This window comes from Herpailurus yagouaroundi, unplaced genomic scaffold, assembly GCF_014898765.1.
Source record: "Herpailurus yagouaroundi ecotype Mexico unplaced genomic scaffold, PumYag 355, whole genome shotgun sequence".
NCBI classification, from domain to species: Eukaryota; Metazoa; Chordata; class Mammalia; order Carnivora; family Felidae; genus Herpailurus; species Herpailurus yagouaroundi.
In genome coordinates this window covers 2,649,443-2,664,346 of record NW_024412572.1, presented here as the reverse complement: position 1 = coordinate 2,664,346, position 14,904 = coordinate 2,649,443, and the positions used below count along the sequence as shown (strand labels likewise).

General features: G+C 49.1%; 1 protein-coding gene across 5 annotated transcripts in view; it reads right to left on the bottom strand.

Annotated features, from left to right (window-relative positions):
• The window catches only part of ANO2 (anoctamin 2), a 339,770-nt gene that overhangs the window by 208,204 nt on the left and 116,662 nt on the right, over positions 1 to 14,904 (bottom strand). For all 5 annotated transcript variants that reach the window (XM_040462871.1, XM_040462873.1, XM_040462872.1 and 2 more), the window contains 3 exons: positions 9,476 to 9,531; positions 8,272 to 8,313; positions 881 to 945 (listed from right to left, as the gene is read on the bottom strand). In XM_040462871.1, coding sequence (XP_040318805.1) covers positions 881 to 945; positions 8,272 to 8,313; positions 9,476 to 9,531 — 163 coding nt within the window. The remainder of the gene's footprint in view (positions 1 to 880; positions 946 to 8,271; positions 8,314 to 9,475; positions 9,532 to 14,904) is intronic.

Below are 14,904 nucleotides of genomic sequence, written 5' to 3'. Positions count from 1 at the left end.
TTTTTTTTTTTTTTTTTTTTTTTTTTTTTTTTTTTTTTTTCAGTTTACGATAACCAGGATCCCAATGACCATGGAAGGAACGTGGCTTGCCCAAAGAAGCCACAGCCCACAATGGCAGGCCCGGCCTCCACTCTCAGCTCAGTGCTTTCCTGCTTCACAGTGCTGCCTCCCAACATTCCAGCCGGGAATGAAGCTGGGCTCAGAGAGCCCACTGAGACTCCAGAGTCCTCAACCCACTTGAGGCTAGTCAGACCCACAGCATTCTAGTACATTCTCTCAAAGGACTTTCACTAATGTTCTGCAGAAGCTAGGGAAACTCTCAAGGTACCAAGACATCATTTGAGGGGCAGCACTAAAGGGAGGGATTCCAGTCTCTTCTCCCTTCTAATGTGAAGAAGCCATAAAGAGCTGACATTCCCTGTCAGAAGAGCCAGTTTATTCCTCACGTGATTAGTCAGGTCTTCCCTTCTCTTGGTCAACACCATGGCCACTTGGGCATAACCCAAGGATCTGCTTCACCCTATCCTCCAGGATGAATTTGAAGGACAATAGTAAGAGTGATAGCTGCATACACACACACACACACACACACACACACACACACACATACACACACACAGGCAGGGAAAGAGAGACTATATGCTGAGAGACAGAAGTCATGGTATATCAATGTACATTAACTGCTGCCCCACACAGACCCCATCCCCCTCCCTGCCCTGAGCTGCTTCCTCATGCATCAGACATAGAGCAGGACAATCATAGCCTAGAAAAACAGATCCCTCTCCTTGGCCAACAGACTGCCAGGGGTTAAGAGGGTTGACGGGTGCCTTTCAGAATCTGCATCTCTAGGGTCCTCCCAAGAGTGCCCCCCAGATCTTACCTGATGAGGTCAATAGGTTGAAATTTATAAAACACTCCATAGCGTGCCCATTCTTGATACAGCAGCTAAACAAGAAAAACAGGGAAACAGATAAGAGGTGCAGGGGGACAACTGTTCACCTGTTTGTCCACCCTAGCAAGTCAAAATTTTAGCACCCCAAACCACCCTAGCAAATCAAAATTGAATCCCCAAAGTTCAGCTTCTAGGAAAATTCTCACGAGATCCACCAGAGAGATATCCAAAGGCAGGAGGCTACAGAGGCTGACTTCCTCTTTGGCTATAGGAGGCTATAGAGGTGACCTTTATCACACTCTGGGGCAGTGCGTGACAATCATAACCCCACCTGCTTTATTCCCTTGCCTTGCTTCGTCCAGGAAAATGAGTCCTGGCTTGCTTTCATTCACTCATTTAACGTATTTATTGAACATCTACTATGTGCCAGATGCTGGATATAGCTATAAACCAAACAAAATCACTGTTGTCATGGAGCTTACACCCTGATGTGTGGAAACAAACAGAAACACACCAACATGTAAGATTTATAAATGCTTGGGGCACCTGGGTGGTTCAGTTGGTTAAGCATCTGACTCTTGGTTTCAGCTTGGGTCATGATCTCATGATTTGTGAGTTTGAGCCCTGTGTCGGGCTCTGTGCTGACAGCACAGATCCTGCTTGGGATTCTCTCTCTCTCCCTCTCTCTCTCTCTTTCTGCCTCTCCTCGCCTCCCCTGCTTGCACACATGCTCACTCTCTCGCTCTCTCTCTCAAAATAAATAAGTAAACTTTAAAAAAATAGATTTATAAATGGCTTCAGGAAAAGCAAATTGAGGCAAAGGAATAGAATACAAAGGGCAGCAGAGTGGAGTAGGATGCTATTTTAGATAGATGGCAAGGGAAGGCCTCTCTGAGGTGACCTCTGAGCTGAAGAAGTGAGGGAATGTGCCAGGCAGAAAAGTGCTCTCCTGTGCAAAGGCCCTGAGGACAGTGCATGCATCATATCCTAGGGAAAACAGGGAAGCCTGTTTGCACTTCCAGGGCAGTGTGACTGTGAGGCAAAAAATGAGAGATAATGTCAGAAAGTACTGAGGTGGCAGATCACTCATGGGCTTGTAGGCCACGCCCAAACCTTTGGACTTTGAAGGAAGCCAGGAGGGGAGATTTGCCGGAGTGGGGAGAAACAGTCTGCCTTGACTACAGACCTCTCACTCCGGCTGCTGTGTGGAGAAGAGACTAAGAGCTGGCACAGGAGTGGGGGGGGGGGTCTACCACAGCGGTCCAGAAGAGATCATGGTGGCCTTTGCCACAGAGGCAGTGGGGGAAGTAATGAGAAGTGGTTGATTCCACTTTATATTTTAAATGTAGAGTAAGATTGACTGTTAGATTGGATGTGGAATGAGAGATGCAGAACCTGGCCTGAGCTGCTGAGTGAATGGTGACTCCATGCACTATGGTGGGGAGACTGTGGGAAGAACCAGTCAGCAGGGCAGAACCAGTTCCGTTTGGGACGTGCTAATCCGAGCTGCCCTTCTGGAATCCACATGGGGCTACTGAGTAAGCAGCTGGACGTAAGCTTCTGGAGTTCAAAGGAGAGTCCATCTCCTTTACAAAGAAGATGTACGTTTGGGAGGTGTCAGGCCAGAGATGACTTATAAGGTCATTAAACTAAGGATCTAACCACCAAGGAAGAGGAAGTAGGTAAGGAAGAGGCGTGACATCAGGGCGCCAGTGCAGCAATGGTCAGAGAGCAAGGAGATGATGAACAGCACAGGAGACGGCAGAGCAGCCGGGAATGTGCTAGACGTGTGTGGTGTCCTGGAAACCAAGGGACAACTGGTTTCAAAATGAACAAAATGACCAGCTGTGCCAAACACTGCTGATGGGTCAAGTCAGGTAAGAATGGAGCAGTGACCTCCGAACTCGGTGACTGTAAGGTCACGCATGACCTTGACAAGAGGGGTTTCTGTGGAGCTGTGGGGGCAACACCTGAGTGCACCACATTCTAGAAGTTAAGGGAGGAAGTGAGGCACCAACACATCAAGCCATGCCGTCCCGTGACGTTTTCCCAGCAACGTTAGCAGAGCCAGCATGTGGGCAAAACCTAGGTGTCAATCCCAGCGGCAAACCACATTTTGGTTTCAAACACTTCGCCGGTGAGCTTCACAGCTCATCCGCCTGGAAATGAAGTGATCTGGTAATGAACCGTTATTAGACGTCATCTACATACCCAAGCTGAATAGATATTAGCGTGTAACTGAATTGTACATCTAGCATTGACAAGTCAAGCTAGACGTCAAGCATTGACAATACACTGGCCATCCTGTTAATGTTCTTTATTCTCCTTACACATCACACGTCCTTACACATGACACAGAATTCATAAGGAATTCTGCCAAGAAGACCCTGCTCTAACTAGGTATTTTAGATATCCAGTTGTACGTTAGGAAGCCATCCTTTTCACCTGAGAACCTTTAAAGACATGCTTTTTAAGTAAACTGACATAAGAAGTGGCATTCCTCCTTAATGGGTAAAGACTTCTATCATCATCATACCTCCCAACCACTACAGAACAGAACCCAAAACCACATGGACCCTGACAGAGCAGCCTTAGTCACCGCCACTTGCAGAGGAGGAAACCCACACACGAAAAGCGACGCAGCGCCATGACCAGCAGAGCAGGATGTGAATCCGTGAGTTTGGATGCCGCTCGCTCCGGGCAGGTGGCGTCTAACCTAATCTCACTGTTCCTATTACACCACCTCCTCCCCTTTGTCCGGGGAGCTACTACTGCCCTGGGTCTTTATTCCCTCTCATAGTGCAATCCCTGCATTCACCAGCACCTGGCTGTCATCATCTGTGGCCCAAAGGGAGGCCGATGTGCGTCAGGAGGTAAGAACAAGGACTCCCCTGAGGGCTGTGGGTCGTCACTGCCTGCGTCCCGGTTCTGACCTCCAGAGAAGATTCCTCTCCGAATCTGCCAAAACCTGAGCCTGAGAACATCCATCTGCTACTGCCCTGGAGGGAAAAACTAAAAACACTCCAAGAACCAGTATGGCACAGTTGGCTTGGGCCCAAACTGACAGCCAAGCTCACAAGCCCTGCCCCTGGTGGGATATCGAGCATGCTGCAAGAAATGTCTGGAGGTCCCTTTCTCAGCGTGGCACCCTCGGAGCACAAAGCTAGATTCAGTTTGCAAGGATGAGCCAAGAGAGCTGTGTGAGCCCCGTGCAGATGGGCAGGATGGACACAGAGGACATCACGGGGCAGCCCCTGCAATGGAGCTCCAGCTACCGGACACCAAGCCTGGGAAGTGATGCAACAGTGAGGGCCGAATGCCCACGTGGCTCTCTCCAGGCCGGCTCGAGCGCTGCAGACCCTTTGCCATCTCTACAAATGTTCACTCACACATACTTAGAGACCAAGTGAGTCTTACATACTAAAGCCCAGGTTACGGGGTCCCAGAGCAGACTGGCAGTCAGGGTGGAGGGAGACGTGCTCTGGAGTCTGCCACCTAGGGATTAGCGTGGTGGAGGAAAGTGCAGGAAGACATCCACAGTATCTTGTAACAATCCCTTTACGTGTGCAGAGTCTAGATCCTTCTAATGCAGCTTTTAGTAAATCCACTTTCTCCCTCAGAGCTACACCACGTCCTCTTCATGACCGGCCAAGCCTGCAAATAGATTCAGGAAGGTCCACAGCTCCCTCTCAATGGACAGTACCTTATTTCAGAGGCCCGGATGTCATTCCAAACACGTCGGCCTGACCCTAAACCTTTACGGCAGGAAGCAACGACCCACAGGGGCCACCCTGCCTGATGGATCAGGGCATTCAAGCAGCCCATGGGCTCCCTGGGGATCACATTTGACAGTGGGTCAGTTGGTTTTAGTATTTCATGAGACTGTAAAGGAACCCAACTGTTAAAACCATTTGCAATGCCAGAGAATGGCAAGATGCTTGAGACTCGAGGCCCTCTCGAGCTCCTCCGAGAGCCAGGCTTGCAACAGGAAGAAAGATGCCAGCTGCAGCCCACCGAAAGGTGATGATGGAACAGGGCAAACTCAATGGAAGAGAATGGAATTCTACTCCCAGATCCTGCAATGACCTGTTTGAATTTTTAGTGACTCACTTCAACTATCTCGGTCTTCTCCAGTAGCAAGATTAGTGCAGGAGGAGAAAAATCAATCCTCAAGTGACACCCAGGACAAAAGTACCTTTCTGGTCAGAAAAACAGACTGACTCTCTTCACACACCTTTTAGTGGGTCACTTTATAACCGTCCACTAGAGAAAACAATCATCTGCAAAAGCTGGAAAATACAAGACCCAGGGTTTAAAAACTGCTAAGAAGAATCACATTCCAGTGATGTACCTTAGGCACCCCTGTAAGTGGGTGAGGAAGCTGCGGGAGCTGGCAGGGCTAAGGTGGCCCTCAGAAGATGGTTATGGTCACTTCCCTGGGATGCCTGGGAAAACCAGGCAGGTCCAGCTAATGTGGAATTAGGTGGCTACTGGCAGACAGGGGAGACCCATCCACATCCATGCTGCTCCCTCTTCCTGCTGCCCTGCTTTCTAGAAAGGTGTGAAATCCGGGATGCCTGGGTGGCTCAGTTAAACATCCAACTCTAGGTTTTGGCTCAGGTCATGATTTCATGGTTTGTGAGTTTGAGCCCCAAGTCGGGCTCTGGGCTGACAGTGTGGAGCCTGCTTGGGATTCTCTCTCTCTCTCTCTCTCTCTCTCTCTCTCTCTCTCTGCCCCTCCCCAGCTTGCTCTCTAAGTAAATAAATAAAAACTTTAAAAAAAGGAAAAAAAGGTGGGAAACCCCTGTTCTTCAGAGGCAGGCTGCGTCTTGGTAATTAGCCTCCAGGAACAGGGAGAGAGACTTCCAGCCCCTGGCTGGGGCTGAGTCATCGAAACTGCACAACTGCACAAGGCAAGCTGGAAGGGAAGAAGACTGCATTCTCAGGGGCCTCTGGTCTTTCCTGGGATCTGCCCATGAGGAGCCTGGGCCTCGAGGAGATCATGGGAACAGGCACAAATTGCAGGGAGGAGTAAAAGAGAACATCTAGATACCGGCAGGATGGGCAGCTTGGGGTGCCCTTGCAAATCACCTCTAAAGGCCCCCAGAGGGGTGACCCCACTGCAGTGCCTAACCCCTCACACCCCCCAGCAACAGATGCAAGGGTTCTCCCTGGCACCCAACCAAAACCCTTCCTGCAGCTCTCTCCAAGAACACTAGACTATTATAACGCAATTAAAACGAATCAATATGCTGCACGTATTCAGAGGTTTGGACTCTTTCTTCCTTAGGATACTTTTAGGCCCCACTCATACAGTACTGAAACTGTGGGAACAAACCCAGCACAGCGCTGAGAATTCCCGCTGCCATACAACAAGACCCTGTGTACCTGGCTGTAAAGCACAGGCTGCGATTTGGACGCCAGGGTTTTAGTCCTGACTCGACAATCATTTATGGCCATTGGAACCATCTCCTCACCTTGCTGGGTATCAGTTTCCCAACCCAAATGGACAGAAAAAAAGCGTCCCCTCTCCCACGGATTCCCTTATCCCAACCCCAGCAAAGCCAATATCCCTAACCATGACCGTGGCAGAGGAAAATAAGGACTGGCCAGCAAACCCAAGGCAAAGCCACAAGAAAGGGGCCTCTTGTCTTTTGAAGACAGCTGTCTACCTTTGACATCCACTGTGGGAATTAACCACCAAGGTGCGGTTCCATCCGACCTGGTCTCTCCCTGCCTCCCAGATTCTACCCATTCTGCCGGTTGGGCTGTGCACTGGGAATAATTATGTTGGCCTACCCAAAAGATTCCTGAAAGGAAAAATTTTTGTTGTGTCGTGTTGTTAATGCTAACATAACATCATCCCAAAGAAGAACAGACATATATTTTAGATAGTCTACAATTTGCTCCCCTCTGCCTCTGTGCAGGTAACAGAGGTCTGGCTGATTTCTGCCAGGAGTTGCTGTGTGTTCCCAGTCTCTGGAATGTTCCTGTAGAGTGCTCCACCTTGACCGGTTGGGGTCACCACCCACTCAGCAGGAGGATCCTTAGGTGGGCAGCAGTGGCGAGCACTCTTTAAAGGGGAGGAAGGTGAAATGAGAAAGCGGGAGGGCAGAAAACGGTTGGGGTGAACTAGGTGAGACAGGGGAGAAATGCTTCCTCCTTTTCCTTTAACTCTGATCCGGGACTTTTCAGGAAATTAAACACCGAGACTATTAGCATCAGATAGAAAACAGATGAGGTTAAGACATCGCAATACTACAGCAGATTCCCTGGGCAGGCAGAGAGGGGACATGTGTAAGCAATCACAGCAGTATTTCTGGAAAAGACCTTTTATGTTTTTAATACTTAACACTTCATAACAGGGACTAATAGGCAGGATAAAAAGAAGGCTGCTCAAAAGGCAACTTGGGGGATGAATAATTTTCCAGACAACAGAGCTGGGGGGAGGGAAACTCCTCGGGCTTCAATTCCTCAGCCCTCCCACCTCTGCCCTCCCTCCTCTGCTCACCAGAGTTGCTGATGGTTGGGGGAAGCTGGGAGGGAGGATGGCATGAAGGGGTTGACAGCCAGATGGGGCAGTCCCCACTAAAGAGGCGGGTGATTGTTAGAGCGCCGCACCATGGCGAGGGAGGGTGGCACACCCACACAGAAGAACCGGATCTGGGTGGAGAGCCTGGAGAGAGGGGTAGGGGCAGGTACCGTCTGTGATTGGCGCAGAAGGGGTCCTTCCAAAGGGACCTTTTCCTTCCCCTAACTATAACCTCTGATTCCTAGCTGCCCGGAATATACAGCATGACTGATCCTCCTTCTCCCTCACATCTCTCATCTCTAACTTGGGAATGGCTATTCCCCACTTGTCTGCCTAGAGAATAAGAAGAATAAGTTAAAGATGACACCCCCTCCCCCAAAAGAAAACAGCCATGATGGCACGGATAGTAACACACTTATGCAGCAGGGACATTGGATTGGAGAGTCAGAGGTGTTCCAAGCCTCCTCCCTTTAATTGTGGCAGTGTCATCATGGGCAAGGTGCTCACTCTCTCTGGGTCTCAGTTTTCCCACCTATAAATTAAGGAATTTGGATGCCCTTTCATCATCGGAGGTGGGACAATGCTTCTGGGCGGGACTTCTGGATAGACTTCAGGATGGTGAGCACTGCGGGCTGTCCAAGCACTAAATGCCAGTGTGAGCACCCCATACACACAGTCATGTCAATGACCAGAAATGGCCCTCACGTTTCCAACGCCTGGAGGGTAGGGGGCTGTGGAAGAGCTGCTGAAAAATATTTAATCAGGTAAGCAGGACATTTGGGGCCAGCCCCACACCCACCCACAGTCTCCTGTGCCCAAGCACTCAGTGTGGCCCAGGCCAGCTTACCTTTCTGTCATTCGTGTCATCCCCTGGGCTGTCATATTCACCCTGTAAGACAGGAGGGATGGCTGCATCAAGCCAAGGGAACTATCAAAAACAGAGAAAGGATTTTCTTTTCCATCTTCTAGCGTCACCCCTTTCTGTCATTCCCTTTGGGGGAAAGTCAAAAGCCTGACACGGTAAGGAGCCAATGTTCAGTTTTGTTAGTCATCAACATTTGCCATGTTTCTTCTGGACAGCTTCTCGCACAAAGATGCTCCCCTCCTAGGCGTCTGCCATCAGCCTGTGCCTCCTCGGAGCAAACACAATGGCAGAGGCCGTGGCCAGCAAACGGTGTGAACTCGCCCTGCGCCAGGGCACAGCACCCCCTGTCCACAAGCGGCAAAACCTAACAGCATATTTGCACACAGCCAAGGTATGGGGGTGGGAGACTGCCATCTGGAAACTCCTTCGGGTACTCAGAGGCCCCACCTCCGCAGTCTCATTGGGCATGACTCTGTGACCCGTGGGAAAGAAGTGACCGGTCAAGGAGTAGTGCAGTTGTGAGGGCACCTAGGTCAGGGGCCAGGCAAGTTCTTCACAAAGCGTCTCGAAGAAATGGCATCGCTCTGTATCGTGGGATGTTTATAACATGACTCTCAGTCAAGGAAAGCTTTACTTACAAGTCCGTCTGTTTTCTCTACTGAACCAAACAACAGCAAAATCAATTTTGAGAGATTGGCTTCAACATTGTTAAATATGTTTTTTTTTTTTAAACCTGATACTTAATATATATTTGCCTATTATATATATGTATATAGGATGAGGAATTTCACACCCACACAAAACAATCACACACAAAATATCACCTTCAGACTTTTTCAGGGTCTGACCGCCCAGGATGTGTGTTACCTGGGCCTTCGACTCTCCTTCCACCGTCACCCACCCACCTTCACCACCACCCCCTCCCATCATACACTGGCATGCCACGTCTGCCTTCCCAAAACCACCACAGGGCACGTGGGGAACGCTCCCACCAAAGCCGGCTCATCCCGCCATTGGACAATACCCGGAGAGGCAGTTGTGGGGATTACTGTCCACCCCAAGGAGGCCAGATTCGGCCCAGGTGTCTGAGCGGCGTGACTCCCTCACGCCTCGCCTGCTGTGTACTCGGCCACCGTGTCCCCTGCGTTGCACAGCCGTTTGCAGACTGCGCGGAAAGGATACTTACGTCATGAAGAGGGTAGGCAGCCTCATAGATGTTGTTGGCGATCAGAGAGTTAATGCCTGTGGAAGAAAGGAAGGTGAAAATGGCAACTGTAGGGCAGGAGTTTCTCGACCTCACCTCTGTCTGTTGGAAACAGGCACTGCGTGCTCCTCTGTCACCCCTCAATCTACAAGTTTCTGTGGAGCTTTAGTTCTTAGCCTAAGGACAATATTTTTACTTCCCAAAAACAAAGTTATGTTTCAGTATCAAATATACTCTCTCAAACCTCATGCTTCCCCTTTTCTCCTGCCCCCCGACCACCGCAAAGTCTCCGCCACCACCATCAGGTGACACTACCTGTGTTCAGTGACAGCACAGGAGTGACTATGGATTACTGTCATATGATCAGGAAAAGTATATGTCATAGCATCCCACAGCACGTTATCAGAACTCATTTCTGGTGCCTTCCCATTCCGTCCCAGAGCAGTGCTGGTCTGCCTCCCGGAGGTAGAGGGCCGTAGAGCAGTGGTTCTCAAAGTGTGGTCTGGGGAACCCTGGGGGTCCCCACGACCTTTTCAGGGTGCTCCGAAGGTCAAAACTAATTTTATAATAGCACTAGGACATTTTTTGCTTTTTCCCTCCTATTCTCTCATGAGTGTACAGTGGGATTTTGTGACATGGGGTGGCATCATCCTCCTGACAGCAAATGGAATGTGTGTTTGTGTACCCTTGGGCTTTAAAAATTTCCTCAGTTTTGGGGTGCCCGGGTGGCTCCGTCGGTTAAGCGTCCGACTTCAGCTGAGGTCATGATCTTAGAGTGTGTGAGTTCGAGCCCTGCATCAGGCTCTGTGCTGACAGCCCAGAGCCTAGAGCCTACTTTGGATTCTGTGTCTCCCTCTCTCTTTGCCTCTCCCTCACTCGCTCTGTCTCAAACATAAACATTAAAAATTGTTTTTTAATTTCTCAGTTTTAATTTCTAATACAATAAATATTGACTGATATAAGCCACCAAAACAAAAGCCCTTTGGATGCTCTCAATAATTTTTAAAAAGTGTAATGGTTTCCTGAGATCACAAAGTTTGAGAACCACACACGAGATTCACTTTTTAATCCCGACAGTATTTCACACCACATGCACCTAGCAGACCCTACGAAATATATGCTAAATGAGTCAATGACTCTGTCCCTATAACTCCGGTATAGTCACAACAGAGAACTTTCTGCTCAGGACAAAGGCACTGTTATTTACTTGTTTCATTCATGGTTTTATTCAGAGACTATAAAATGGTCTGTATGTTCTGACTCAGGATAGTCTGTCCTGGGTCACTGGCTCCCATATGGGAGACATTATATCCCACCAACCCTAAGTACCGACGACCCTACCATGCGAGGATGCACGTGTAATCACGGAGGGGGAGAAGGAGGGGTAAGCTCTGGTTCATGGGGATTTCCCTTGTCTCAAACACACATTCTGCTCTGAACCATTCTTTCCAGAGAGACTACAGACAGTTGTGAGATGAGAAGAAAATTGGTTTGGGAGGAAAACACGTATCATGTGCAAATGCTAAGTAATGTGCATTTGCACGGCTCTGGATAAATGACAAGGATGGATAACAAATCTAGACAACATTTTCCACCTCCCCTTCCCAAGCGATACCCCACCCACATACTGAGAGACCACAGAGGCTCTCAAACAATCCTCTCTCCTCATCGGCCTCCTCTTCTTCAAACCCTGCCCCTATTCGCCTCATTTTTAGGGCCCTGGAATCCAGAAGGACCAGCCATAGGCCCCACGTAGAAGCAGAGGCCCTCGGGAGACTGCAGGGGGCGCTCTGGGAAGCGACCACTCCTGCAGTGAGTTGAGAGCCGCCGCATCGCCAAAGGACCAGTCCTCTCCTGATTTTAAGTTTCCTCCTTGGCATGAACATAAACCACCCGAAATAACTTTGGGGGCTTGGGGGGGAATAGACAGTGGGTAAAAGGGAGTGTGGACGGGAGGGGTGCCCGGGGGGTGCTGAATGAGCTGCAGATCTGTCTTACTCACAAGACTACAATTTCACTCTGAGCATCATTAATCAGTTCAAGAGCCATAACCACAGCAATGTGAAGCCACCCTACAATAATCAAGGGGAGGAGTCCCAAGTGAGGAGGGGGGTGGGGGATGTTCCAAAGCTACAAAAGGGCTGTCCACATGGATAGAGGCTGAAGCATCACAGGCAGGTGGAGCTCTAAACTAGACCGCACCCTGTGCACTACCCCCACCCAATCAATCCCTGCACTCACACCCATGGTAACCACAGCAGCAACATACACCCTGAAGACAGCCCCCGGCCTGCCTGGAAAAAGTTAAACAGGTGTTGAAATCTCTGCTGTGCTGGGCACTGAGCACAGCAGCCGAGTGTCTGACAGCATTAAGCTGACCACTTGGACTCAGGGGTCCTGCTGCCAGATCCTCAGGAGGATCTAAATCACTGGAGGTCTCAAATAAAGCTTCCCTTGCACCACGTGCCTGGAACAGGCAGCTCACTTCACTTGTGGGATGTTGTCTGCCCCTTGTTGGGTGTCTCCTGAAGGCTTACAAGGTACCCAAGGTCAGAGAGCATTCTCCCCTCACCTGTATCTCTCATGGCACCTAGTACACTGCTGGGAACACAGAAGGGATAATGGTGGGTAAGAGTAACCAGCCCCATGGCTACACGTATCGCAGTATCTCTTCCCATTTATCACAGGCACAATCTTCTTCACTACTCCAATTTTCTATGGCAAACTATGCTGATGAAGAACCTTTAAACTCTAGTCAATTAGTCCATTTCCTAGAGAGGAAACCCAACCAATGGTTCTTTGTCTTGGGGCCAATACAATTCAGTTCATCACATCGGAGTTGTCCCAACCCAGATAACCAGAGCCCCAAAATGCTGTACATGATGTGTCTCTGTCCTCCAGGGCTGTGTACCTCCTTTTTCCAGAGGGCATCAGACGGGCGATTCCAACCAGTGGCTGCTACAGAGGGAGGCAACAGCACATAAAAGAAGAAGAATGGGGAGGGTGGGGGAGGCAAGTTGAAAATAACTATTCAGCCACAACTTCACCCAAGAATGGGAACTGCTTTGGCCTCTTGGGTCACCCACAGACTTCAGAAACCAAGATCCTACCCCCAAACAAGCATGGAAATCAGTTTGAAAGAAGAAGAAAACAATCAAACGTTTTTTTTAAAAAGGAGTCTCTGCTTTGAAAACTGAAATTCTGAATTTTTTCCTCTCTTTTCAGCAAAAATGAGCTAATTGGTTCCATCACGCACCATTCCATCTGGCCATAATGGCAAAGCTTTCTTCTTCAGGATCACATCTAGTCTTTCCTCTCTGCTCTAGACCCAGGGAGACAGAGAAAAGAGAGACCTAACCACTCATCCCACTGCCCCCAGAAGCAGGGCCAGCAAGAAGGAGAAAGCACAGAGGACACTGTCCTTTCCCTCTCCCCACAAAGAGAAGCAGTGTCTCGGCTCAAACACAGCACAGCTCACTAGGGACCCCCTCACTGATCCGTACGGTCCCTTTGAGTCACTAGGTTCTTCATATTTCTTGTTTTTAGAACTATGATCCCTAAAGGAAAGGGCTCATGCTTCCCCTCTGCCCAACGCCAACCACAGCTCTGCACAGACTGACCCGGCCAGGCCTGGCATCGCTGTCCCTTGGCATCATCCAGCCAGAGGGTCAGGGCCAAGGAACAAAGCAGGGTAGGCTCAGGCTCCAGGACTGGTACCTAAAACACACACTTGGAACACAAAACCCGAGGCCTAGCATTTAGCTTCCAGGACATCTCTGGCTTCCCGGACACAAAGGATCAACCAAAGCACAGTTTATGGTAGGCCTCCCAAAGAGAGCCTCATTAAATCTGTGAGTGCCGCTGGGTGATGGGGACTGCGGCTCTATTCCCTCCAGGCCAAACTCAAAGAAAACTTTCATCCAGCGGGACAGGTACTTAGAGGGATGGGGCTGAACTCTTGAAAACCCATTTGGTTTTGATTCCCCCCAGAACAGGGACCAGTCCGCCCGGCATCTGCTTTCATCCCCCTACTCCAGCCGGACGTAAATCTAAACCAGAGGCCCCAGACGGTGCATTTAACAGAGACTATATTTACCCATCACCAAATTGTCTTGACGTGTGCTTAATTACTTAAATGCCTTTAATCCCAAGCCTTTTCTTCTAACAAAATATAAACCAGTTCAGCTGGATGAATGATAAACCAGATGTTTACAACACACAACACAGTCTGGCTTTGGTCAAAATAATTAAGACATCGTCTCCTGAGTGGAGAGGAGAGAGTCCCAAAGCGTACATTTGTTGAAATGCTCTGACACCAAAATGTCTATGAAAATGTAGTCCCATCAATCTGTAATTTTCTGTCCAAGAAAAGGCAGCAACAACTTCCATACGAAAGGAGTAGAAAAGGTGTCTCTCTCTCCCTCTGACATGGTCAAGGGGGCTTGTGACTCTCTCCACAGTAAAGTGTGCTTTACAAGGCATATAGCCAACAATACTGCAGTAATGCTGTATGGTGACAGAGGGCAACTACACTTATCATGGTAAGCACTGGACCACGTGCACAACTGTTGAATCATGATGTTGTACACCTGAAACTAATAGAACGCTGTATGTTAATGACACTTCAATTTTTTAAAAAAGGCATTCCATGAAAGGGTGAATTTGCAGAGCCCTGGCAGGTGACCTTACATGATGTTGATTAAGGAGGCATCGTGGTGCTAAGGAGGCACCGCCAAGTTTCGCCAGGCCAAACCCACTCACACTACCACCACCACGCAGAACCCAAACTCATGAATATATTCGGTCTCGGAACACTGTGCACATTCGTCCATAATCCCTTCACTTCCAGGGGTGAATAAGAGAGAAAGAAGGTTACAGAAGGCACAGAAGAAATCCCCACAAATATAAATTAGACCATCACCAAATGCCAATCCACCCATACTTTTTTAAGGTCAGTAACCCTTTCTTTACCTTATTATACTTGTTTTTACCCTCCTGCCCATCCTTCCGCCACAGGACAAAAAAGGAAAAAAAGAAAATAGAAAAAAGAAAGTCCACAAGGCCCTACTGCTGGCTAGGACAAAAGGGACTGAATGCTAAATGTCCATATGACAAATGTTAGAAAAGTAACAGCAACAATTAGGCCCTTCACAAAGATGACCTGGTTATCATTGGGTACCTCAGAAAACCAGTGGCCACATCCCCAGAGGACAGAGCACTCTGCATGATTCTTTCCAATTCCCGGATGTGAATAGAAGCCTGTGGCAGCCAGCCCAAAGTCATCTTTATCTAACTTTAGAGTTCCTAAGAATCACCTCAGTAGCTTGTTAGAAATGCAGCTTTTGGAGCCCTGCCCCCGCCCGCCACACACACACACACACACACACACACACACACACACACACACACAC